The sequence below is a fragment of the Myotis yumanensis genome, unplaced genomic scaffold, assembly GCF_028538775.1.
Source record: "Myotis yumanensis isolate MYYU_CA2020_CCGP unplaced genomic scaffold, mMyoYum1.0.hap1 SCAF_14, whole genome shotgun sequence".
Taxonomy (NCBI): domain Eukaryota; kingdom Metazoa; phylum Chordata; class Mammalia; order Chiroptera; family Vespertilionidae; genus Myotis; species Myotis yumanensis.
The window spans coordinates 33,526,160-33,553,285 of record NW_027223765.1 but is presented as its reverse complement, the minus strand read 5'-3'; the positions used below and the strand labels follow the sequence as shown (position 1 = coordinate 33,553,285).

At 57.2% G+C, this 27,126-nt stretch overlaps 1 protein-coding gene across 1 annotated transcript in view; it reads right to left on the bottom strand.

The window, feature by feature from the left end:
* The window catches only part of PLXND1 (plexin D1), a 55,128-nt gene that overhangs the window by 16,068 nt on the left and 11,934 nt on the right, over positions 1-27,126 (bottom strand). The window contains exons 2-16 of the mRNA XM_070433589.1: positions 20,866-21,042; positions 18,055-18,186; positions 17,673-17,773; positions 17,393-17,522; positions 15,969-16,146; positions 15,680-15,788; positions 15,151-15,253; positions 8,599-8,703; positions 4,917-5,006; positions 4,619-4,712; positions 3,327-3,481; positions 2,381-2,532; positions 1,212-1,311; positions 976-1,115; positions 49-216 (exon numbers count right to left, since the gene is read on the bottom strand). Of these exons, the coding sequence (XP_070289690.1) occupies positions 49-216; positions 976-1,115; positions 1,212-1,311; positions 2,381-2,532; positions 3,327-3,481; positions 4,619-4,712; positions 4,917-5,006; positions 8,599-8,703; positions 15,151-15,253; positions 15,680-15,788; positions 15,969-16,146; positions 17,393-17,522; positions 17,673-17,773; positions 18,055-18,186; positions 20,866-21,042 (1,934 nt within the window). The remainder of the gene's footprint in view (positions 1-48; positions 217-975; positions 1,116-1,211; positions 1,312-2,380; positions 2,533-3,326; positions 3,482-4,618; positions 4,713-4,916; positions 5,007-8,598; positions 8,704-15,150; positions 15,254-15,679; positions 15,789-15,968; positions 16,147-17,392; positions 17,523-17,672; positions 17,774-18,054; positions 18,187-20,865; positions 21,043-27,126) is intronic.

The window sequence follows — 27,126 nt, the reverse complement described above, 5'->3', positions numbered from 1 at the left end:
AGAGAGCTAGACCCACCTGGGGGGTCAGGGTCAGGGTCAGGGTCTCACCTGACGGGGCTGCGGCGGGGACTGATGGCTATGATGACCGGGTTCCGCATGTACCAGAAGGTGAGGTTGCCACGCACACAGCCCCGGTGCTCGAAGCGCACACACACGGGCACGGGGGCTGGCAGGGTGGCCCCCGGCACTGTGCAGGCGATGCTAGTTTCTGTGCGCCTGTGGGAGGGCAGCGAGCTCTGTCAGCAGGGCCCCCACCTCCCATTGCTTGCCCCTACCCAACACCCCCTGCCCCACCGACCAGGGGCACAGGCCTTTTTAATGGCCCCAGTCTGCTCTTCTGCCCTCTTGTACATAAGTCTGTTTCTATATTCCCACTGCCATACGTTGCTTGGGCTGTCCTCCCCACCTAGAATACCTTCCCTTCTCTCTGACCCTGCCTGTACTTCCCAGTTGCCCAGTCCCACCTCCTCCAAGAAGCCTTCCCAGAGCTCCTCTCCCAACTCCTGCCCCTGGCAAGGGCCCTGTCCCGTGGCTCTGTAAGCCCAGACTTTTCTCCCAATCCAACCCCATTGGACATTTCTGTTTCCTGTGGGAGCGCCTGCTTTTCCCTGAGGGCTGAGACTGTGTTGGGCTCATCTATTTGTCCCCATCAATGAAGCCTGGTACACATTAAGTGCATAATAAAGACAGAGCTATTTCACCAAGAGCTAAGGATCTCAGAGTGTATGCAATCACCACCATTTTACTGCAGCTGTCACTTATGAAGCACCTACTGTATGCTGGGCACAAAGTGCTTCCCATAACTCCCTGTTCTTACCAGATGAGGAAGCTGAGGCCCAGAGGGGAAAGGGCTTGGCCAAGGGGTGATGCTTGATCCCAGGGTAGCACCCCCACCCCTCCGGCCCCCCAGCCCCATGGTTCCTATGGGCCGGGGGGCGGGGGGTGGGGGGGGGCAGCTGGGGCCAAGGGACTTACACGAGCTCCGTGCAGGGCTCCGTGTTGTTCAGCAGGACCTGGAGCTCAGAGCCCACGTGGAGGTCGCTCCCGTGGATGGTAATCCTGGTGCCTCCCGCCTTGGGGCCCATGGCAGGTTCCAGGGAGTGGACCAGGGGCAGCTGTGGGTGGGAGGCAGGTGGTCAGGCCTCAAGCCAGCCCAGGGGGTGTGCCTGGCTGGGTGGGCGGGCGGGACAGTGGGCGGCGGCCTCCCTTACCACATAGGAGAAGCGCTCCCGTGACTTGCCCTCCTTGGAGACGTTCACTGCCACCACATCTGAGAACGCCCCTGGGGCTGGCCCCGTGACACACACAATCCTGGGGAGGCAGCTTTGTCAGGAGAGCAGCTAGCGGGTCACGGGGGCCTATCAGGCACTGCCCCATTTCTCCCTCGAACAATGTCCGCAATTGCACCCCAGGATGTGTGCGCTCCCCATCCTTGCACTCAGCCACCTGTCCCTCCCACTCACAGCTGGGGCTGGCATTCAACTGGGACACACCTGAGGGCATTACCCCCTGATTCCCTATCAGTTGGAAAACAACCACTGAGCCCCCCCCGAAATGTCATCTGGCTCTTCCCAGGGACACCCCCCCCCCCCCACTCTACAATTTTCCCACAATTGTGCAACTATATGACAAGGGGTTAGGCAAGATAGTCTCTTAGGACACTTGAAAGTTCTGTGACCACAGAACATTTGCTGGGCTGGTAGCCTAATCTGCAAGCCTGACATATGGGCTCCGAAACAATATCCAGTTCGTTCATTCCCTGCTCCCAAAGGTATCCTAGAGCCCTCAGGCCAGGCCTATAGCTACAGGCCCGGATCTCTGCACCTCACCAGCAGCCCACACACTCTTAACTGCGCTTTTTTTTCTTTTTTTTTCATCAGAGCAAGGCTTCTGTGGAAGTTGGTCTAGGGCAGTGATTGGCAAACTGAGGCTCGCGAGCCACATGCGGCTCTTTGGCCGCTTGAGTGTGGCTCTTCCACAAAATACCACTTCTGCGCATGGACCACGAAGTTTCAATCGCACTGTACGTGCGTGCCGGCATGTGGTATTTTGTGGAAGAGCCACACTCAAGGGGCCAAAGAGCCTCATGTGGCTCGCGAGCCGCGGTTTGCCGACCACGGGTCTAGGGGAACATGGGAGGGCTTCCCAGAGGAGTGGGCACTTGAAGGTTGAGTGGTGTCCCGAGCAGCAAAGGGCAGGAGACCTCGGAGTGAGCAACTTTGGGGGTGGGGGGTGGACAGAAGGGTGTCTGCTGAGGAGGATGGGATGGCCAAAGGGAGATAGGAGGGCAGATATGAGGTTGACACTGCCAGGTGTGGGGGGGGACGGGGGGGGGGTGCCGGGGTCACTCAAACTGCCCCAGGGACTGCCTGCTACTTACTCCTCTGACACTGTGTATCTGTCAGCCAGTGGCTCACAGGCCACGTCGCCAATCCACACGCCATGGGCCACATCACTGAGCCGCCGGCCCAGGTTCCTGCCGTGGATGGTCAACAGGGTCCCACCGTCCAAGGGGCCACTCAGGGGCTCAATCTGCCGGGTGACCAGAGAATAGGGTTCTGAGGCTGGGATGCGGGCAGGGATCCCCACCACTGTCACAGGCACCCAGGGGGAGGCGGGGCCGCCCAGACCAGCCACTTAGGGGAGGCTCTGAGAATGCTGGGATTGCTAGTCACCTCACAGGTCACTGGGCTGCCAGTGAGGGCTTGTGTGTGTGTGTGTGTGTGTGTGTGTTATTAAGCCCACTAGGGTCTATTAACAGTATGGACAGACTCAATGCTATTGGTTGGGGGGGGGGTCTCCTGAGGATACCACATCTGACCACACGATCTGCATCCCAGCCAAAGCTGACTGGGCCTGGGATGGGCAGGTGACTTAGGCTGACTCCTCCCCTGACCCACCCAGGCTGAGCAATCAGAATCATTCCCTGAGACGTTTTTCTTAATTAAAACGGAGGCTTGGGAGTAACTGGCATCCTCAGTTGTCACCATGTCCCCTGCCGTTGCTATAACACTAGACACACTCTGTCCAGCATCTCCGCCACCCACCTCCCAAGGCCCCTGCCCTGAGACTTTTCTCCGTAGACCTTGCCGCCTCCTCTGTAACTTATTTCCTTACTCATCCCTACCTAGAGCATGGGCTCCCTGAGGGCAGCCACTCTGTTTTGTTCACTGCGATGTCTCCAGGCCTGCAGAGGCCCAGCACCCAGGTGTTCAACAGGCAACAGTGAGAGTGTGCTGGGTGTGCAGGCACATGTGCTGGGTGTGCAGGCATGTGTGCTAGGCGGGAGCACAGGCAGGGGCTCCCATGGGGGTGGGGGTGCTTACCGCCCGGATCTCGGGGGCAGGGCAGGCTCCAGGCAGGGGCTGCAGGGGCCCCCGAAGGCGACAGCTGTCGCTCCACACACACAGGTGGCCCAGGTCTTCCCGGCCCAGGCACTGAGAACAGTCGGGGCTGCCCATGGCGCAGTTATAGACCTCCACTGGAAAAGACATGCAGGCAGCAGGGGTCAGCCCCCCCATTACCGCTGTCCCCTCCACACTCACCCACGCACAGTGGTGCCTACCCACAGGCAGGCCCTGTTTCTGAGGGTCAGGACCCCAGGAGGTTCTTGGTACTTTCTCCAAACCTCCTGGGGCCTGTGCTAAGCCCGGTACAGCCACAGCCTCATTCACATCATTCATCCCCACTGCAATTCTATCAGACGGAATTGTTTATTAGCCCTATTTGGCAGACAAGAGAGGAGGCTCAGAGAGGTCGAGTGACTGGTCAAGGTCACACAGCCTCTGAGTGACGGAGCTGGGATGCGCACTCAGGTCTGAGTGGGTCTTTTTACCCACAGCGGAGCTCCGGGATGCTGGGAAACACTGAGCAACGTGCTGGGAGTGGCCCAAGAAGGCCTACAGGGAGAGTTCTCCAGGGAGGGTGTGCAGGCTGGGTCTGAGGCCTCGGTGGTGGGGATGTGGGGAGCCCATGCCCACGAGGGATGTCTGAGACTCCCCATGAGCAGACAGGCCTTTGGAGAGTTGATTCAAGCATCTGATGAGAGTAAGGACACCAACCACCGTTTGGGGGCTGATGGTGCCCCAGGCACCTGCTGGCTTTGTGTACGTCATCCCCGCAAATCCTCCCGGAGGCCCCTGCAAAAGGTCCTGTGCCCTCGTTTCACCTGGGGACACTGCGGCCCAGAGAGGGAAGGGCAAGGACACTCCTGAGGCTACACAGCCATTGGCTTAGAGGTGACCCAAGGGCGTGGTACCTGGCCCAGAGCAGCTGCTCAATACCTACGTACTACAATGTCACCACAATAAATCCAATAAAAAAATAATTTTTTAAAAAATTTAATGGCACAGAGTGGAGCGCCAAGCGAACCGATGAGTATGTAAATTGAGTAAAAAATAAATCTTTGGGCTGCTGTTTTTCTTTAAGTAAATAAATAAATACTAAATGAACAGGTACTGGATGGCAGGGCTGGCATCGAGAGCCTGTGTGCATTAGGGATGGCGAGGGGGGGGCAGCTGTGCCTGTACAGTGAGCACTGGAATGAGACCCCCCACGGCCGAGCCCACCCATTGTGGCTGAGTCCCCTGGAGCCATCTGGGTGGGTGGGGGCTCCAACCTGTCATGGGGTCAGGGCTGTCCAGGAACCGAGCTGGCCGTCCCTTTAGTTGGAGGCTGAGTGGAAACACCTGGCTCTTCTGGGTCGTGTGCAGCTGCAAAAGGATGGGAAAAGCGTGAGGGGTGCAGACGATGTCCGGGTCTCTGCTGGGGGAGAGGATGCCATGGAGATGGCTGAGGGCAGAGCTGTTGGGAATGGGGGCGACCAACAGGAGCAGGAGGTTAGATGGGAAGAAGACAGTGCAGCATGTGGACTTGTGCAGGCCACCCCCTGCCCCCGCCGGAGCCACACCACTCACCACCACTTGGTTACAGAGCACAGCTGATTCATTCACCCACACGGCCGCAAAGATGTCCTCCTGTCCAAAATTACATTCAAGGGCTGCGCTCTGTGGGAAAGAAGTGGGTGGGGAGGAGAGCCCGGTCAGCACCCCCGCCCTCCGACTCCAGCAGGACCTCATGGACCACTGCCCCGGAGCGTGGGCTCGGTCCTACTCTCAGCCTTTGCCTGGGCTGTACCCTCCTCCAGAATGTCCTTTCTTGCCTCCATGCCCGTGCTCGAGGGAGGCAAGGAGTACGTGAACTAGAACTTTGGCCTGTGCGCTCCATGTCACCAAAAGCCTCTCCAACACCCCCTTATGGCCCAAATGAGAGCCTTTTACTCAGCTCTGAGGTGCTAACTCTTTAGCATGCTTAACACCCCACACCTTAACGCCCACACCTTAACGCCCACACCTTAACACCCACACCTTAACACCCCACCTTAACACCCCACCTTAACCCCACACCTTAACGCCCACACCTTAACGCCCACACCGTAACGCCCACACCTTAACACCACACCTTAACGCCCACACCGTAACGCCCACACCTTAACACCACACCTTAACGCCCACACCCTAACGCCCACACCTTAACACCACACCTTAACGCCCACACCGTAACGCCCACACCTTAACGCCCACACCGTAACGCCCACACCTTAACACCCACACCTTAACACCACACCGTAACGCCCACACCGTAACGCCCACACCGTAACGCCCACACCGTAACGCCCACACCTTAACGCCCACACCTTAACGCCCACACCTTAACACCACACCGTAACGCCCACACCGTAACGCCCACACCGTAACGCCCACACCTTAACGCCCACACCTTAACGCCCACACCTTAACGCCCACACCGTAACGCCCACACCGTAACGCCCACACCGTAACGCCCACACCTTAACGCCCACACCTTAACGCCCACACCGTAACGCCCACACCGTAACGCCCACACCTTAACGCCCACACCGTAACGCCCACACCGTAACGCCCACACCGTAACGCCCACACCTTAACGCCCACACCTTAACGCCCACACCTTAACGCCCACACCGTAACGCCCACACCTTAACACCCCACACCTTAACGCCCACACCGTAACGCCCACACCTTAACACCACACCTTAACACCACACCTTAACACCCACACCTTAACGCCCACACCTTAACGCCCACACCTTAACGCCCACACCGTAACGCCCACACCGTAACGCCCACACCGTAACGCCCACACCGTAACGCCCACACCTTAACACCCCACCCCACAAGCCCATGCCCCAGGCAGACAGGACACTCTTGGACATAGCACAGACTGTCCTGCCCTCAGGCCTTTGACCAAGCCCATTCTTCCACCCGAAAGGCTTGTCTCTCCTCCTATCACCCAGCAAAACTCCACCGTCTTCAAAATCCAGCTCAAATATCCCACATTCCAAGCCTTCCCAGACCCCCTCAATTCAGGGCGCATCCTCATATGGTCACTCATTCAGCAGTAAGTACTTGGGTGCATGCAGAGGTTCTATTACGCTCCTAAAGCCTACTCCCCACCCTATACATCAAGGACTGCCCTTATCCCGATGCCCAGGCTCTGTTCCCACCTGTCCCCTCACCCAGATCCCTCTGACACCTGGGGAGCTGACAGCAGTTGAAAGAGCTCAGGTTCTACCTCACACAGGCCTGGGTTTGAGTCCCATCTCTGCTACTTCCTAGCTGTGCAACCCTATGCATGCAGTCCTCCTCTCTGAGCCTTGGTTTTCTAAACTCCGCAATGAAACGAGCCTCCCTATTCTTGCAGGGTTGCTGAGAAAAGTGGAGATTGTGTATCTGTAGTAGGTTGTACACTGTGGGTGCCTAATATGTGCTAGCTGTTATTAGTATGCAGAAGGCACTCGATAAATGGTGGGTGAATAAACAGGGCCCGATTCCCCAGTCTCATCTTGCCCTTGGCCCAGCACGGGGCTTCTGGGGAGCAGCATCAGCAAATATTTGCTGAGCGAACAAACCCGGGTTTCATGAGTGTTAGGCAGCCACGTGGCAGGACTTCCTGTTTGTGTACCTATCAATGGCAGATGTGACGCTCTGCGGAGAAAGCAGGTCAGCAACCTTTCCCCTACCCTGCCCCCACGCCCCCTCGCTCGGAAGCCAGCACAGGAAAGTGGCTGTTGACAGGGCTGAAAGCTCATTTGCCCCCTGCGATGCTAAGCTGAGAGGTGGGTCTGTCCTTTTGAGTCCCTGAGCTCAGGCCTGGGCCACCTGGGGGACGGCAGGTCCAGCCTGTCCTGGGGGCCCCCAGGGTGTAGGCTCAGCAAACAGGGCTGCAGCAGACGCCAGGCAGGGGCTCTGCCCACTCCCACCCTCAGTGCTCAGGAGCAGCCTGAGGAAAGGAGGGCCGGTCACTGAGGTCAGTGAAGGAGACCCGTGTCCCCGAATAGCCGGAAAGCAGCAGCCAGGACCCAAGCAGGGCGTGGGCCTCCCGAGGGCAGGTTCCTGCAGCCCAGGGGAGCAGCAGGGTGCTCCCCATGGACCCAGACCCCTGGAAGTCCTGGGAGGCTCAGCCCCAACCACTGCAGGGTGGAGCATGAGGGCCACGGGCAGGGCCCCGCCTGCCCCCCACAGAGCTCCAGCCCAGCCACATCCCGGACGCCCAGCACGTGGCCCCCACGAGTGACGACAGGCCCAGCTTCCCTGTGAAAGCGGCAGATGGCAAGTACCCAGGAGTGGGGAAGGGGGTGGCTGGCAGGCTTCCAGGACTCCTCAACGCTTCCCACCCAGAAGGGACCCAGAAAGAGGCGAGATCCCCTCCCCCAGCCCAGATGGGAAGTGGGGGGAGGGAAGGCTGGGCGTAGGGAAGAGCACTGGATCGGGAGTCCAGGGCCTGGGTACGAGTCTAGCCTGACGTGCTGTGACCCAGAGGCATCAACCTCCCTTTTCTGGACCTCCTTTTCCCCATGTGGACCAGGGAGCGTGGGGCGGCAGGGGGTTCTCTGGCCACTCTCCAGGGAAGACTGGCAGCCACCCCTGGGGAGATGTGTCCAGGGTCACAGTTCAGCCTGGGGGTGGGGCAGGGCGGGGTACACATGGGCAGTGCCCACCATGGGCTGTGGCCCAGCTCTGCCGGGATCTTAAGAGGGTAGGGGAGTCTGGGGGTCCTGGACCCAGCATTCAGATGCCCAGTGGGTCCTGGCCAGGGTTCCCCTTAGGCTGCTGGTGGCTGCTGTCCCCTTGGCCTAGGCCAGTGATGGCGAACCTTTTGAGCTCGGCGTGTCAGCATTTTGAAAAACCCTAACTTAACTCTGGTGCCGTGTCACATATAGAAATTTTTTGATATTTGCAACCATAGTAAAACAAAGACTTATATTTTTGATATTTATTTTATATATTTAAATGCCATTTAACAAAGAAAAATCAACCAAAAAAATGAGTTTGCGTGTCACCTCTGACACGCGTGTCATAGGTTCGCCATCACTGGGGCCTCACCACCCACTTCCCTTTTTCTTTTCTGTGCAACCAGAGCAGGGCTTTCTCTAACAGAACCTGGAAACTCAGAGCAAGGAAACCAAAACATGGGTGGTGGGCCCACAGCACAGGGCCCCACTGGGACGTAGCTCTCCCAGCCTCCCGCCCCCTCCCACCTGGCCTGGCCTCCACTCACCTGGAAGAAGGCAGCGTTAGCCAGACGCACTGGGATGGTCTGGGAGCTGCCTGTGGGCATGGGTACCAGGGGTGAAGGCAGGATCTGGGGGCAGTCCTGAGAGCTCTGCAGGCAAAACACAAGGAGGTGGAGTTGACCGAGGAGGCATTTCAGAAGAGACGGCTTCATGGCCACCCGGCCTGCCCATGCAGTCCTGCCTCCCCGAGGAGATACCAGTCAGCTGGTGTGACAAAACACTAGCAACGAAACTGTACGATCCACCAGCACTGAAGGCAACATGCCAGTGAGTCCCAACCCTCTCATTTGATCCTCATGGCAACTCCATGGGCAGGAAGGTGTACTGGCCCCATTTTACAGATGAGGAAACTGAGGCACAGAGCGATAACATGACCCGTCAAGTGGTAGAACTGGATCCCTCCCACACCTCTGAGAGGAGGCCAGGAGGCTGAGGTTGAGGATCGGCCCCTGTAAAGTGGGGGCTCTGCCCACACCCCAAGACCCCACCCAGCTCTGGAATGCCAGTTTTCAGATGACACACATTAATGATTCAGAGAAAAGAAACTGGACTTCGGAATGGCCCATGAGAAACGGGCTGTGAAGGTCCTGGTGCCACCAGGCTCCAGTGGACAGCCTTTCCCGCTGCCTGGGCTCGAGTCACAGCCCTGGGCAGAGGCGCCAGCTCCCAGAATCCCAGGGAGGGCCTGGGCATCATCATTCCCATGGCAGAGGTGGAGCCACTAAGGCTATTTCAAAAAAGGAAGGGAGGGTCCTAACCGGTTTGGCTCAGTGGATAGAGTGTCGGCCTGCGGACTAAAAGGTCCCAGGTTCGATTCTGGTCAAGAGCATGTACCTTGGTTGCGGGCACATCCCCAGTGGGAGGTGTGCAGGAGGCAGCTGATCGATGTTTCTCTCATCGATGTTTCTAACTCTCTATCCCTCTCCCCCTTCCTCTCTGTAAAAAATCAATAAAATATATTTAAAAAAAAAAAAAAAGGAAGGGAGGGAGGGAGGGAGGGAGGGAGGGAGGGAGGGAGGGAAGATGAGCAGGCAAGAACCTGAGGTTCATGCCTGTCCGATGTGGCTCAGTGGTTGAGCGTTGACCCATGAACCAGGAGGTCACGGTTCGATTCCTGGTTAGGGCACATGTCCAGGTTTCATGCAGGAGACAGCCCATCAATGATTCTCTCTCAGCATTGATGTTTCTATCTCTCCCTCTCCCTTCCTCTCTGAAATCAATAAAAATATATATTTTTAAAATACATATTAAAAAAAAAGAATCTGGGGTTCAGAGAGGTGGGGGTGGCCTGAGGTCAGAGGGCAGAGCTGGACTTTGAACTCCCATCTGTCACTCTCAGGCCAGAAACTGAGGCCCAGGCTGAGGGGCAGAGACAGGGCTGTGCCCACCGTGCCAACTTAGGCCTCTCTGAGCTGGGAAGTTTGGAGCTCCTATCCTGCCCTGGGTTCCCGGTGGGCCATGTCCTGCCTCTTCAAACTCCGAGAGCCTCACCTGCTGGGACCCTGACAGAGGGGAGCGTAGGGGACCCTGGAGCAACCACGGCCATCCTAAGGGGCCAGCCACCCTTCGGCCCAGGGGCTGCCTGCTCTGCGCTCCTCCTGCCCAAGTCTGGGTGGGGAAGGGTTTGGAAACATGATGATCCATCTGTCTCCTTGAGGTCACCAGCCAGGGTCAAAGGCGTCAAGGGAGGGAAGATGGAGGCCTTTTCTCCTTAGTGTTAATCAGACAGGGAGCTCCTTGAGGGGAACCTCAGGGGTCTCGCATCAAACCTGACCTTGAGGGGATGCCAAGGCCAATAATCACTAATGATCGTGCCAATGACAGTTGCAGCCACGACTCACACAGACCTCACTGTGCACCGGGACAGTTCTCAGCACCAAATCCTCCCTCCCTCAACCCTAGGAAGTAGGTACTATCATCATACCCATTTGACAGACAGGAAATCGAGGCACAGAGAAGTAATGGTTTGCCCGAGATGGAATGTGCAGCACAAGAGGGCGCTAGTTGTCCAGACCTTTTGCTGACCACCAGGCCAGAAACGTCGCCCCAACCGGGGGGGGGGGGGGGGGGGGGGGGGGGGTTTCCTTGGGAGCTGTGCCTGGTGCAGAGCACAGGGCCTCGGCTGAAGAAGCAACACACTCAGGCCCTGGTGAGGCCCCCTGAGCTGACGGTGCATGGCTGGGAGGTGGGAGCTGGTGTCCAGCCCCCTGTGTGAGCACACACAAGTCGCTGTCCCTCTCTGAGTCGTTGTCCTGTGCTGTCTCGTGTGAACACCATGGAATTCCAGGGAATGGAACCCACATGTTCTCAATTAGGTTTCCCAGCTGCCGCCAGTTCTGCTTTGCAGCTGGCTGGAGACCAGCGGCTCTGTCCCCCCAGCTCCTCCCTACCAATGGGTAGGTGGCCGACAGAAGAGTCTAGGGGTGAAGGTCAACAGAGGGGGGCTCCCATAAAAGGCCCTCCAGAGGGAATGATGTGGGACCATCTCTGAGGGGCCTCTGACTCGCCTTGACCCCTATAACCCCGGGCCACTTGGATGTTTGAACGCATTCTACTGAGTAGAACCAAGGCTGAGAGCTGGCTCAGTTTTGCCCTCCTCCAGTGCCTCCCCCAGGGTCAGCGAAGCCTCCATGGGGGCAGCAGGTGTGTCTGCTGCTGGCCCCCACCACGACCATCTGCCTCCAACTCTGGCTTGGCCTTTGGGGAACTTCCCCCAAACCCAGCCCTCCAGTTTGGGAAGACTGACTAACCCAGCCTCGGGGATGGGCGGGTACCCAGACCACCCTGGCCTCAGCAATTGGTTCAGAGAATGTAGGGAACCCTTGTTCAGCCAGTGAGACTCATCTATGGGAATTCTGCAGAACCAATGAAAGCTCTTCTTTTTTAAAAAACCCTCACCTGAAGACATGCTTAGAAAAAGGGAGAGAGGGGGAGGAGGAGGGAGAGGGAGGGGATGAGAAAGGGGTGGGAGGGATGGGGAGAGAGAAACATCAATGGGTTGCCTTCTGCACCTGCTCCGACTGGGGATCAAAGCCACAACCCAGTCAGGACTGGGAATCAATCCGGCAAGCTTTCAGTGCACAGGACGGTGCTCAACCAACTGAGCCACCCCAGCCAGAACCAATGAAAGCTCTAGTTTCCCAGGGCTAACGGGATGGGGAGCAGCCTGAAGTAGCTGAGCCCATCTTGCTGCCAGGAGGGATGACCTGCTGAGCATGGCGCCCACCCAGAGGGGTGGGGAGGCCCCGACCACCTTGCTGGAACCCCTGGATCCAGTTGTGTCTGACAGTGATGCCACCCTCCCAGACTTTTCACTCACATGGGTCAGTTAATCCTGTTGGGGCTGAGGCCAGCTTGAACTAGAGCGGTGATGGCGAACCTTTTGAGCTCGGCGTGTCAGCATTTTGAAAAACCCTAACTTAACTCTGGTGCCGTGTCACATATAGAAATTTTTTGATATTTGCAACCATAGTAAAACAAAGACTTATATTTTTGATATTTATTTTATATATTTAAATGCCATTTAACAAAGAAAAATCAACCAAGAAAATGAGTTCGCGTGTCACCTCTGACTCGCGTGTCATAGGTTCGCCATCACTGCACTAGGGCTTCCCTACTTGCAACCAAACCAAGCCAAGTGGCTTCTCCCTTTGCTGGAGGAAGTTCAGGGCACGGCTGCAGGCTCAGGAGGGAGATGGGGAGTGGGGACAGATGCTGGGGAGCAAGGTGGGGAGCCACAATAAGCCAGCGTGAGCCCAGCGTGTGCTGCTTCACAGAGGGCCTGACCTGTCCGTCTGCTGGAGCTCACAGCCTCTCCCATGTTCTCTCCCAAGTTCAAGGGCAGAGAACTGGTATCCCAATGAAGGGAGCACTGACCGGCCCAGGGACCCTGACCCCACTGACCTGTTCCCTCTCCCTACCTCTCCTCAGTCCCATCCTCCCCCTAAACTGACCCACATTCCTACCAAACCCCTCATTCCACTGGCTCCTCAGGAAGGCGTCCCTCCAGGCTCCCCACCAAGGGAGCTGCCCTTCCACCTGCCGGCCCTCCTTGCTCCTAAGGCCTGAAGTCACACCTCCTTGGGGAAGCCACCCTCAGGGAGGCCACGCCATCCCGTGGACAACTGAAAGTGGAAGACGTGGCCGCATTCCTCTCTCTCCCCACCTCCTAGGAAAAGCTGAATCCCTGCCCCCAGCATCCTCTACGCCCCCACTTCCTTCCTCTGGGGCCTGGGAGGAAATAGGGAAGTGACCCAAGACTCAGCCCTCACACCTGCTTCCCAGGGACACCGCCCAGGCCTGGCTACGACCACCGCCTCCTCCCAGCTCCTGAGGGGCCCAGAAGGATGTTCCGACCCCGTGCCTGCCGCCGGCCACAGGCATGGCGCCTCCACAGCTAACTGGCACTCAATTAGATGGCAAATTAAGCATCGGTCAGAGCCTCCTGCAGGCCCAGGGCGGGGGCTGCCTCTTCTCCTGCTGGATTACCATAATCCTTTAAGACAGGCCCTCTCTGTGTCCCCACCCCACCTCCTGACCCACCGAGCACAGGTCTGGGCGAGAGGGGGTTATGAGGGCACCGCCAAAGAAACACCTCCAGCTGGTGAGCTGCTGGCACAAAGGGCCCTTCGCAAAGAAGTCCTCCTGTCCCACCTCACCTTTTCCTGAGCACCTACTATGTGCCCAGTATGAAGCCAGTCCCTTACAGGTGCAGCCTCTGAAGTAGGTCCCATCTTACAGATGGGGAAGCAGGCACAGAGAGGTTTGGTGGCTGGCCCAGAGCCACACAGCCACAACTCACAACTCAGGTCTTGGCTCATGATGGGGAGGGCAGAACTATGCCTCACTGGGTTCTCTCCCAGTGCCAGACTCAGGCATACAGCAGATATTTGATAAATGCTAAACACACTGGGTTGAGACTGGGTCCCTCTCACCCCACCACCCTTCTAGGGACAGGCTGCCAGCTCAAATGCTTCCTGCTGGCATTCACTGAGTCCCTGCTGTGTGCACAGCCCTGGACTGGGGGCTGGAAGATGTGGACCCCAAACAAGAGCAGGAGTCCTGGTCAGTCCAGGCTGGAAATCCCAACATCCTGCAGAGGCTTGGGGCCTCCCCTGTGGTTTGGCCACGCAGCCTCCACTGGCTCTCTCCCAGCACAGAAATCCACACGACTGCCTCACTGCTCTCAGTCAGGCACTGCTCCGGGGGTCTCCCCTTCCTCAGAGCCCGTCTGAGGCTCAGGCCGGAGGGGCTGGAACCGGAAGAGTGTGGGCAGACAAGGTTCAAGGATTCCTGACAAGATTCTCTGAGTCCAGTGCCAAGAGGCTGGGGCTGCTTCCTAGGATCTATGTCTAGAATGGAGCCCCAGGGACCTCCTCCTGCCGGGAGCCAGCCCCTGGTTCATACTGGCTACCTCGGTTGTGCCATCTAGAAAATGGGCAGAAACACCCCTTTCCTAGAGAGATGAACTGCAGGCAGATACTCAGGACCTCACCCTGGCCCCTTGCAGCCCTCATCCAAAACAGAGGGCCAGCAGCCAGGTCTGGCAGGAGATGAGCTGTGGTCTCAGGACCCTGCGGTCCCCCATCCCCGGTCCAGTCATCCCATCTGGCTGGGCATTACCACCCCAGCCAAAGTCTCTGGCACCCCATTTGGTCATTCCTGGCACACGGCTTGGAATAGCCTGGGAGGCTCTTGGGGCAAACGTAAGAGGTCACCCTGCAAGTGAACTCACCCCAGAAACAACCAACAAAAGGTATGTCGCATTTCCATTTGTATTTTTCCCCCTGTTCCCCACTCTACCACCACACCGGGCCCTGATACCATTAATTAAGCCTATTCACCCCGAAGCACCGGGGAGGGTCCGGCCCATAGCCAGTGCAGAGTCAGCCCGTGGAGCCCAAGGGACCAGCATGAGCAAAAGAGCCTGGGAACATGTGGTTCCTGAGGCAGCGTGCCCTCTCCACCCAGGAAGAGCCTGGCACCCCCTACTCCGGGTGCCCAGGGCCAACGGGGAGACCAAACCACGGGCCTTTCAGCCCAGCTCATGTGGGGAAACGGGAAGAACATGGCCTTGGAAAGAGGGGTTTGGATTCAAATCACCAGTCTGCTACTCCCTGACCCCCTAGGGCTGCTGAAAATATTCAAGGTGAAGTTAAACCCTAGTCAGTCCTGGCACGATGTGCGGAAAGGGGCCCTCCTGCTGCAGGTGGGAGTACACACTGGCTCAGGCTTTCTGGAGGGCAGCTGAGCTAAAGGTGTAAAAAATACAGCCACACTTTCACCCCAAAGTGCCACTTCTAGGGATTGGTCTGCAGGGAATAATCAAGGATGCGTACGGTGCCCTGGCTGCACTGGCACGCAAAAGGTAATCAGCATGGCCAACAACAGGTGACCGGCATGGCACAGCTGTGCAATCTGGTGCCAAAGAAGAAAATTTAATGACGTGGAAATGTTTCCAACATATTAAATGAAAAGGGAAAAAACAAAGAGGTGATGAAATAGTGGAGGCAGAGGGCAGCCCAGGCCTGGCTTACCGTAGGATTTGGTGAGGCCTCGCACCGAGACTGGTTGGAGACACAGGTGTGCTGCTGGGTGCACCAGAAACAGGGCCACTGTGTGGACAGGCAGCTGGTGCAGCTGGAAGACAAGGGGATACTCAGCTCTCGACCCTCACTCCACCCCGGCCCCTCACCACGGCAACCCAGGAGGCAGATCCCAGCACCAGGGAAGGTCTTCCTCATCATCAGAGCTGCCAGGAAGGGCTGTGCACTTCGTAGCGTAGTGAGTTCCCCACCACAAGAGGTATGCAAGAAGGGAATGGGCAAGCAGAACCTTCAGGAGACTAAATGAAGAGTACTCTCAGCACTTTTCTCTGCCCCTACCAGCCTAGGTGCTCACAGAACCCAGGCACCGAGGTGAGAAAGTTTGTTGTCTAAATGAGTTGGCGAGTGAACAGCTGAGGGGCCTTTCTGCCTCTAGGACACTATCATTTTTCTTCCAAAGGCTTCCCCACGAGCGAAAACCTCCCACCACCTGGAAGCTAGCCCCCCGCCCCCCACTCACGCTGTGTGGGGGTACACTTGTCCGATGCGGCTGCAGTCGTAGATGGTGAAATTGGCCCATACGATGTTCCGCCCGTTGACCCTCACAGACATCTCCACGGTCACATGGTCTGGAATGGATCAGGGGATCCAGGGGGAGAAGGACAAGGGGGTAGAGGGGTCTCCAGTGACATCAGAGTCTGTGACATAAAGACCCCCATGCCTGAGATCCACCATTGCACCCCTTCGGGGCTGGGCATCTGAGGAACCCCAGATGGCTGTCTCCACAGTCCAGTGGACGGAGAGCTTACCTTGGTGTGGCGGGAAGGGCGGGAACTGGTCCTTGGGTAAGAGGTTGCAGTAGGCGATCTGGTGGCCGAAGGCAGGGCCTGGGACCCGGGCCACAGTACGGATATTGTTCCCGTAGTCACAGGCCATCTCCATGCCACTGAGGCCGGGCAGGCTGCCAGAGATCTGGAGGATCATGCCCTGGAGGCGAAGGACCCTTAGCTGGGGGGCAGGCCCTTCCCTTATAGCCCCGCCCCCAACCTAGCCACCCTGGGAGAACCAATGGCGGGGGCGGGTGGCTAGGACTCTAGGTTGCAGCCTGCAAGTGACCAAGGGGCTTCCGTTTCCCTATCTGCAAAATGAAACATCTTACAGTAGCCAAGGAGGCTCCGCAAGATCTGGCCCATGACCTCTCTGAGCCCATCCCCTAATACTCTCTCAAATCCTCCCATCTCGTTCTGACCTCAGTGCCCTTGCACTGGCAGCTCCCCCTGCCCAGAATACTCTCCCCAGATACTCGGTTTGGCTCACCTACTTCACATCTTTGCTCAGATGTCACCTTTGCAGGGAGGCCCCCCATCCTGATCTGGTCTAAAATGTCAGCACCCCCAACTCCATCTCCACCTCTCTCTGTCCTGCTTTCTTCTCCGTGGCATTTATCACCATCTTGACCATCTGCCTTGCTCATTTTCTCTCACCCCATGAGCATGTCAGTCCCTCAAGGGCCAGGGTTTTGTCTGAAACAGGTGACAGATGAGGACACCCAACGCCAGAGAAGCTACTGAGGGCAGGGCAGGGCGGGGTGGGCCTCGGGCCTGTCTGTCCCTCTGCCCCAGCTCTTTGCCAGGGTCTGGAAGGACTCCTGCCCCGATGCTGCCTGCTATGGGGGGGGAGGGGCTGAGGTAGCACTAGGCCCTCCTGGGCACAGGCTACCCACTTGCCCCCACGCTACAGAGTCATCTGATTCTGAGAACGAGAAGTGGCAGCCTGGCACTCGGTGGTCCCTCCACCCCCTCCCTTGTTCTGGGGCTGGAAAAAGACAGAAAGGTGGGGGGAGGGGGGCTCATTCTCCTCCCATCCTACTACTTGCTCCTCCTTCCTGGGACTCTGGAGCCTGCCCACTTGAGTTCAACTCCCAGCTCAGCTACTCCCTAGCTGTACGGCCTGTACCCCTCTGTGCCTGTTTCCTCGTCTGTAAAATGGGGACATAAAGAGCATCCGCTGCACAGAGTGCTGTGGGGCCGACCAGAGGTGACCACCACGCACACAGCACGTCCTGACACTCGGTAAGGGCTCAGGAAAGCCAACCATTCTCACTGAATTGTTGTCTCTGGGTCCCAGGGGCACTATGGGCAGGAGTCCCCAGCTCTCAGGGTTTGGGTGCCAGGTGAAGGGCAGCTCCCCACCCTGTATCCCCCCACAGTGGGTCCTGCCCCTCAAAACTCACTGGGTACTCCTGGCGCACGTCAATCTCGGCAGGCAGGACTGTCATGGTGGGACAGCGGCCGGGGCCCTCGCTGGCGCTGGTCCAGAAGTGCTGCTGGCTGGAGTTGGCGCAGTCCTGCTGCAGGGTGCACCTGGAGCGGCAGGACACACGTCAGGACCCCTGTGGGCTGCTTTCCTGCTGCAGCCTCCCGGCCCAGCCCCTGCCCCAGCCCCTGCCCCTGCCCCTGCCCGGGGCCTCACCGTGTCTCCAGGGCACACCCTGCCCCTGCCCGGGGCCTCACCGTGTCTCCAGGGCACACCAGCCGCAGTAGGCGTCGGCCGCACCCACGCAGTCCCCACAGGTGGCGTGCACGGCACACGCAGCGACTTTCACCCTAACCATCTGGAGGCAGAGGCAGGGGCCCAGCTCAGTGAGGCTGCCAGCCCCTCCCAGGGGACTCGGCCTGTGAGGGCCATGAGAGGCGGGGGAAACTGAGGCTCGACACTATAACGGGGGGTAACATGGGAATAAGGCTTCCCTGCACTGGGAGGTGAAGGGTGAGCAGGCAAAGGAGGTGGGGGACTGGGGTGCTCCTGGCGGGAGGAACAGTGTGTGCAAAGGCCAGGCAAGCAAGACAGCTCAGCTCATCCTGGGACCTTGTCAGGCCGGGGCACTGGCCTTACCTGGTGGGACGTCATCAGGTAGAGGTAGCCAGGGTCTGCTGGGTCAAACTGCATGACGTGGTGCACCGGCTCCCCGTAGGCCACCGTCACCACCCGCCGGCTGACCACCTGCATGCTCTCATTCAGGTTGATCTGCGGAGGTGGCGGTGGTCAGGGTGAGGGTGTGCTGGGGAGAGGGGGGGGGTGCCCACAGCAGGGGGAGGCCAAACGCAGGGGAGCCGTCACCTGGCGGAGGGGACCTGACCCAGGCTTGGGGCTCAGCCCCCCATCCTCTCGGGCCCTCCAGGACTGGTGGGAAATCACACTCATGGAAGGGCATGGGTCCAGCCGCCGCCACACTTTGCCTCTGCTGTGCTCCTATCAGGAGCTCCCTCTCTGCTCCTCACCAACACATCCCACCCTGTGACTACGTGCGGGCTTTACAGTTATAAACATTTTCTGGGAGGCTGTCTGGCGTCACGCCTAAGAGCAGGAACTTGGGTTTGGATTCTGGCTTTGACATTTACAAGCTGTAAAACGGACAAGTTGTCCAAGGCATTCCCCGTCTGTGGGCCTTGGTTTCCTGAGCTAATGGGGCTGACAGTCCCTGCCCCACAGGAGTGGGGGGAGCACTGAATGAAAAGATGCATGCAAAGTGCCCATGGGGCCATACTGCTCATGCTCCCCCCTCACACCCATTTTGCAGATGAGGAAACTGAGGCCCAAGGAGGCCGAGGGACTTGGCAGGCATCATAAAATGAAGACTCCTCAGAGTCACGATACAACCTCGGCCTGTCTGAGCCCAGAGTCCAAGGCTGGAGCTGGGTCATGGGGTCCAGTATCCAGGCAGGAGGACAACCAGGACTAGCTGGGGCCTGGAAGCTTCTCTAGCTGAGAGCCCCTCTGTGTCCCTCAGAGTCCCTTCAATCTGCTCTTTTTCAACTGGCCTTACTCACTCCCAGCATGCGGCACCAGGCCTGGGCTCGTACCACTGGTCAGGGCCTTCCTGGGGCTTCCTACTGCCCAGGCCTCCTCTGTGGGCTCTAAAACCTTTAGTGAGTCCTTCCTGATTATGTAATAAACTTGTGCAAGTCCTAATGATCTGACCCTAACTTACTGCCAGCTTCATCTCCACTCATCAACCCAACTCACGAATTCCACTTCCAGGCCTTTGCCCCAGTTGTGCTCCCTTCTGGAATCTCTCTCCCCCTCCCACCCATGTGCCAACGAGGCCAACCTCGGTTCTCCCAGTGTCTCCTCCAGAAAAGCTGCCCGCATGCCCTCCACACACCAAAATGAAATTACTCTCTCCCCAGGTTCCCACAGGCTTTTGTCCAGCCCCCGAGACATCGCCAGTCCCAGGTGGCCTGTTGGCAGAGTCTGCCCAAGGCAGCTTGGCCCAGGTTCAGTATGCTGCCCCCAGCCCCACCCCCATGCATCCAGCAGACACTCAATTCATTTCTACTCCTTCAAATGTTTATTGAGCACCTACTGTGCTCCAGGGCCTGGGCTGGGTATTATGATCTCAACCCCAGGCTGGCGGGAGACAGAGTCTTCACAGAGCAGGACGGTGGGTGAAGAGGTGGGTTGAGGGGTAGTGTGTGCTCTGGGCCAGCTGGACCTGAATTCAAGCCCAGCTCTTGCTGTGTGACTTGGGGGCAACTGTTTTCCCTCTCGGAGCCTCAGTGTCCCCATCTGTGAAATGGGAATCATGGCTCTGCCTCCCTTGCAGGGGTGTGAAAATTAAAAGAGGAAATGCCCATGATGTGCCCTTCGAGGCTGGGTAGACAGTGGGTGCCTAATAACTGCAGCTTCATGGGCAGGGAGTCACGGAGACTCCTTGTGTCCCACACACAGAGGCATCATCGCAGGAGACTCTGACCACAGTCCTGGATGGTCCAGTTCATTTTCCACATGACGGACAAGGAAACGGAGGCTCACTCAGGACACACAGCTGGGAGTGGCAGAGCCAGGATCCAAATCCAAGTATCTGACCCCAAAACATGAGCCCCACTGTGTAAGGGCCTTCCATGGGGGACTTAAAAGGCTGAGGACAACCCCCCACAGCTGGCCTCTCCCCCCCACTGTGAGTGGTGCAGCAAGGGTCCCAGGGCCAGGTGGGCTGGGCTCCGCACCCCACTCCACCCCAGCCCCAGCCTGTGGCGTCTGCCTGGGCAACTGAGGGAATTGGATTATCGGATCTGAGTCCATTAGGCCAGGGCCTGGTGCACACTGAAGTCCTGCCAGGCCGCTGACTTCCTCGACAGGCAGGGAAAGGGAGGTGGTTGAGGGGGGCAGGTCCAGGCCGTGCCCTAGGAGCCTGAAACAGGCCCCACCTATCCTGCCCCATGGTGGGAATCAGATCCCTCTCACCTTCCCAGCTCCAGAAACCTCAGGCCGGGTGTGATTGCCTCTGGAAACCAGTCACCTTGGTGGTGGGGGTGAGGGGAACTGGGATGACAGTCCCCACTTGCCAGGTGGTGTCCTTCCCCCATCAAAGCCCCACAAGTGTCTCAAGAGGCAGGGCTGACAGCCCTTCACAGATGGAGCCAGTGAGGCCCAGAAAAAGGAACTACGTTGCCCCAGGTCAAACAGCCTGAAAGTGGCAGAGCTGAGACTTGGCCGCAGCTCCACGGCCTCAAAGCCCCGGCGCAGACACGGAGGGAAGGGCTGGCCCCTGGCAGCAGGTTCCCTTCTCTGCACGACAGGGCACTTGCTGTCATAGCGGGAGGGGAAGGAACAGATGTGGAAACGCTCTGTGAACTGAAGCGCTAGGCAAATCGGAGGACATGACGGCTAATATTGGACCTCGGCCTCCTCCCCCAGCCTCACCTTGAGCAGCCGCCCACTGGCTGTGCCCAGGAAGACCACCGTGTAGTTGCTGACACTGGCCACGGCCACGGAGGAGAGGCCCGGGGCTCGGAACACGGGCGTGGCCTTCAGGGGCTGCAGGATGGACAGCGGGTGCTGCAGGTGGGCGGCTCCACAGTCCAACTGCTCTGGCTGCAGCTGGAAGAGAAGCAGCACATCAGACCTCGGCCCCAGAACCTTCTCCCGCTCCCTGCCCGCACGGTGTGCATCTCCGGGCTCAGCATCGGAGCTATAAAGTCTTGCTTCTGCTTTATAGGCCCAGCTCTGGGCTGAGACCCTAATACGAGCAGGGTCCCGCCCCCGACCCCAGACTGACCCCTGACCTTGGCTTTAGACACAAAATTTCCCCCAGATGATGTTTCAGGTCCAGAGGAGCCATTTTGGAGGAGTTGTGGATGGGGTAAGAAGGGCTGGTAAAGGGACAGGTCAGTGTGCAGGGGGCGGGGAGGTTGGGAAAGGGGGAGCCTTACATACCCTCATGCCCTTGTAATAACAGGCTGCTCCTCCTGGCTGGTCACAGCCTGGCAAAGCAGAGAAGCCCACACCAGACCCATCCTCTGCCTCAGCTATGTCCCCACAGCAACCATGGGGTACCCTCCTCCCAGGCCCCCTGCTCTGGCCCCAGTACCACCTCCAACTCCCAGCAGCTCACAGGACTCCAGGTTGAGGCCTCCCCTCCCCTCAAGCACACATCCCCTCATCTACCCACATTACTGATGGGCAAATCAAGGCTAGATGCCTCCAAACCCCCAGTCCCACCACCCGGATCAGTCCAGTGCCACCCTGGGTAGCAAACCAGCCCCACCTCACAGGAGCATGGCGGCTGCGGCTTCTGATGCCCGTGCCCCGCCGTTTCCCGGACTTGCCCCCACCTTTCCCATCCTTCTCCAGGTCTAGGTGGTCCTTTCAAAGTTTCCAAAAATACAAAGCAGATCCCAGGAAGCGCCTTTGAGAAGATGACTGTGCACATCCACAAGGATGCAGATACAAGCGCAGTTCAGAAGACCGGATGGGGGACACCACCTCCTATCTGACAGGACCCAGCCGGAAACTACATAAATGACGGCACATCGCCCCGAAAAGCCACTCCCGCCCCTTAGTGCCACACACACACACACACACCTGCACTGATTATGACAGAAGGGCATCTGGTTGAAAAATTCACGGGATGTCAGAGCCATTTTGGTAAAACAGATGCATAAACAACAAAGTAAAAGTCATGACAGTAACCATGTCAGGTTTGCTGGGAACAGACATCAATTCCCTGAAACCCGGAGGCCCTCTGAGGCCACACGTCACAGATGAGGAAACTGAGGCTCGAGATCACCAGCTGCAATGCCACAGACTGAAACCGACAGCAGACTTGAACTCACACTGGCCCCCAGAGGCCAGGGTGTGGGCTTCAGAGGCTCGGAACAGGGACTCAGAAGGTCACCAGAACATAGCATTGAAACTGGCTTTCAGGTACAGCTTAGGGAGGCTTGTTTTTTTTTGCTTATCTGTGCTTTTTGCAAACCTAAGCCATTGACTATGTGCCTGTGTGATGTTTGCACAAAAGCTCAACTAGTTTTCAAAAGAAAACAATAAATACTGGGTCCTTCTGTCCTTGAGCAAATAAACATAGTTGTGGCCGCATGGGCTTCTAGGCAAGGGCTGTTTCCCAGCAGAACCCTGAGAGGTTGAGCCCGGAGTCTAGAGATGGGGTGGGGCTGAGGTGCCCTGGGCAAGAACCCATGAGTGGGGTAGTCTTCCGTGGGATGGCTGGAGGTGACCTGAGCAAGTCACTTCTCCGAGCCTCAGTATACTCAGCTATAAAATGGGTGCATCTCTAGCACCTCCCTCCTAGGGGCTGGGATGAGATAATTCATTGAAAAGCACTCCCAGCAGGTTTGGCCTATGGTCAATGCTCAGAGTGTTAGCTGATACTATTGCTGTTTCTGATATGATCGTCACTACAATTGTTATAAAGTGGAATCGGGCAAATCATGTCTACCTCAAAAGCGTTTGAACCGCCCTAACCGGTTTGGCTCAGTGGATAGAGCGTCGGCCTGCGGACTCAAGGGTCCCAGGTTCGATTCCTATCAAGGGCATGTAACCTTGGTTGCGGGCACATCCCCAGTAGGGGGCGTGCAGGAGGCAGCTGATCAATGATTCTCTCTCATCGATGTTTCTAACTATCCCTCTCCCTTCCTCTCTGTAAAAAAATCAATAAAATATATATATATATATATATTTTAAAAAGCGTTTGAACCTGACTCCCTCCGACCCCTTAAGGGTAAGGCGGCCATTCTCTCATACAGGAGGCCCTTCGTCCCCCACATTTCCCCAGAACATAGCAGCCAAGTGAGCCCTTTAAAATGCAAAGCAGGTCTTCCCCGTTTAAAACCCTCTATTGGTGACTTACAGAATAAACCCTGAATCCTAAATCCTCCCTCCCATCAGGCCCCTGGGACCTTCAAGCCCATTCCATACCCTCCTCCCCTCACCCGTCCACTTCAGCCACACTGGCCTCATTTATTTCTCACACATTCCAGGCTGGGTCCTGCCCAGGGCCTTTGCCCTTGCTGTTCCCTCTGCCCGAGGTGCCATTCCCCGGGTTGTCATATACAGTTGGCCCTTGAACAACACAGGGGTTAGGGGCGCTGCCCCCCTGTGCAGGTGGAAATCCGCGTATGACTTCTGACTCCCCGAGTTGTCCCTAGGTGTCCAAAACCTGAGGATGCTCAAGTCCCTGACATAAAACATCACAGAATAATGCGCACAGCCTGCCCTCCACATCCACGCACTCCCAAACACAGATGCAAAGCAGTGTTTCTGATCCGTGCTTGGTTGAATCTGTGGATGCAAAACATGAGGATACAGAGGGCCAACTGTACGTTTTTTAAAAGCCGCCTGTAAGTGGACCCATGTGGTTCAAGCCCGCATTGTTCAGGGGTCAGCTGTAATTGGCTCCCTCTCGTCCCTCGGCTTCAGTCCTGCTCTGCCCCACTCGGTCCTGTGTGAGTGTGTGAGTGCCGAGCTGGGGCAGCCCTGGAGAGGGGGCACTGCACCTCCTCCCCAGCTGCCTACCCCAGCCAGGCCCCCCTGAGCCACCCCGCAGCTGCAGGGAGGGGGCGAACGGGCTGTGTCTGCACTCAGGCCTGGAGGGACGCTCTCCCTCGGGGTTACATAACTTTTCTTCACTGAATATGGATTACTTGCATCATTAAACAATAAGTTGTTTTAAAATTAAAATGGCAAACCTTTGCCCAGAGGGCGTGACCTTCCTCCCTGAGCTCCGGGAGTCTGGGAAGGAAGGAAGACCTGAGGCCCCGCGGTCACCTCTGAGGTTTCCTGCCCTGGGCCCTGCGATGGGGGGGTCCCGGCCAGCCCGGGCGGGGGGTCCTGGGAAAAGCCGGACAGGCGCCCAGCTCCGGGTGATTTGTGGGCCAGGGCAACAGAGACGATGAGGGGGGAGCGTGCTGGGAATTCGGCTCTTGCCTGCCTGTCCTGACGTTCACAAGCCATTAATTCTGTGCCGAAGGAATTTTCTAAAAAGCCTTTGCTCCAACTTTTTTTTCCTCATCCTAAAAATAAAATTTAAAAAAAAAATTTTTAAAGGAGAAGTAACCCATCGGCCGCCCTAACCGCCAGGGGAAATCACAAGGCTTTGAACTGGCTCAAGAATGGAAGCGGGAAATGCCTCCCCTGTTGGGGGAGGGGCTGCCGGCCCGGAAAACGGGGACAGCAGGCTTGGGGACCAGGCAGCTGTCCCAAGTGTGGCCTCAGCCAAACTTGGTCTCCTGGGGAGGCCGGCTCCACGGGCCCAAAATACCCCTCTGACCAGATGACACTGCTTGGAACTCCTTCATTAGCACCCGCCTCCCTTCAAGTCTCACTCCGCGCGGGCCTGTCAGAAACAGTAATTCCCCCGGCGGTGGGGGGGGGGGGCTGCACTGTCCCAGCAGCTCCCTGCGACCCACAAAGGTCACCTTTCCAAGAGCAAAACTGGCCAGCCCTCCCCGGAGTCCAACCTTGCTCTGGCTCCCAGCTGTCCTCAGTATCAAGCCTGGAACCCAAGGCCTCTGTGATCTGGGTCTTGCCAACTGGTCAGGCCTCCAGTCTCACTTCTTCCCTGTGCCCCACCCTCTGCGGCGAGACACCAGTCTCTGCAGTTCCTCAAATGGGGGCACATTTCCTCTCCGGGGCTCCTGAACCTTCGCAATGCTGTTTCCTCAGCGGCCAGTGCCCTTTCCGCATCTAAGAGCCGCTCAGTCCTTGTCTTCACCCCGCGGTTCCCTTTGCCAGGCGTGCCCAGCCAGTAAGTTTTTAGCCAGCCTTCGAAGTGTGACTCCAAACAACCCCCCTTCCTCGGTGAAGGCTCCGTGCCCGTCACCCCCTTCATTTATCACGGTAGCCTGTGCATGAGCTTCTCCAGGGCAGAGACTGAGCTCTGGGGTGAGTATTTACTAAAGAAAGAAAACTAATTCTGACTAAAGTGTGAACAACTGCATTGGCCTGCTCCCTTCCCAGCAGGGAGACTGAGAGCAACACTGCCAGGCTGAGTGCTGGAGAACGAAGGGAAAACCATGGGTCAATCGTACGCCTACTCTACGTGTGGCCACGCAGGGGAGGCAGGTGTCCAGGCCCAGACAACACCTGGCGGCTAGTGTTGACTCCTCTAAGAACTTCCGTTTACCCCTCTCTAAAATGGGACGAGCAGCAGCCCCTGGTCTCAGCTCTTTTCTGAGAGCAGGACGCTCCCTGACCCCTCCGGCTAGCTGCCTCCTGGTGCCAAAGCTCAGCTCTGCCCACTCTCCCATTAAAACTCTGACATATCGATTTCACTACCAGCTGTAATTGTGTTGACTTTCTCTCCCCAGGAAGCCAGTTGGAGTAAGAGCTTCAAGAGCCTCGCTTCTCAGGCCTCCCACATCCTGCCCGCAGACCCCACCAAACCTCAGTCCCACCGCAGGTGGCGCTCTGAGGAGGATGAGGCGGCGATGGTGGGCACCATGGCAGGCTGCAAGACCCCGTGGTTCCGTCCCAGGTAGAGACTACACCGGCTGTTGGGACTTTGTATATCTTCCTGCCTCAAGTTTTTTATTGTTATTGAACTGTGATCTTAGGCAAGTGAGGTTTCACTGCCAGGAGCGGAAAGCACACTTTGGGGTATTAAGGGGCAGACTACAGATGGCCCTCTGCTCACCTCTCCTGGGCTGGGGCTAAGTGGGCACCTCCCACTCACCCTCCACAGCAGCCAAAAGGAACCTTTCAAACTACGAAGCACTAAATGCAAAGGGGGGTGGGGGGCTTGGAAAAGTAAAAGGATGTTTGTGGAGTAAAATCTGGAGTTTAGCTGAGAGCAAATTACCTGTGTTTAGACAAATGTCCTATGGTAATGGAAGACCTTAGCAATGGGGGAAACTGAGGGAAGGGTATGTAGGAACTATCTGTGTAACTTTCCTGTAAATCTAAAATTATTCCAAAATAAAAAGTTTATTTAAAAAAGACAAACAGCCGGGACCGGTTTGGCTCAGTGGATAGAGCGTCGGCCTGCGGACTGAAAGGTCCCAGGTTCGATTCCGGTCAGGGGCATGTACCTGGGTTGCTGGCACATCCCCAGTAGGAGATGTGCAGGAGGCAGCTGGTCTATGTTTCTGGCTCTCTGTCTCTCTCCCTTCCTCTCTGTGAAAAATCAATAAAATATATTTAAAAAAAAAAAAAAATAAAAAAAAATAAAAAAAAATAAAAAAAAATAAAAAAGACAAACAAGCCAAAACCGGTTTGGCTCAGTGGATAGAGCGTCGGCCTGCGGACTGAAGGGTCCCAGGTTCGATTCCGGTCAAGGGCATGTACCTGGGTTGCAGGCACATCCCCGGTGGGAGATGTGCAGGAGGCAGCTGATCGATGTCTCTCTCATCGATGTTTCTGACTCTCTGTCTCTCTCCCTTCCTCTCTGTAAAAAATCAATAAAATATATAAAAAAAAAAAAAAAAAAAAAAAAAGGACAAACAAACCCCAAACAGGCTGTACCCCCACCACAGCTCAACAGCCTTCAATGGATCCCCAGTGCCCTCGACATAAACCCAAACTTTGCTCCTGGGCCCTCAAGGTCTTACTGGGTCTGGCCAGCCCCTCTGTTTCCCTCGACCTCCTGTCCCGGCCGCTCCTTCTCCCTCAGCGTGGACAGCTGAGGAGCAGCCAGGACATGCCCCAGAGACAAGGAGCAGCGGGGAGGGA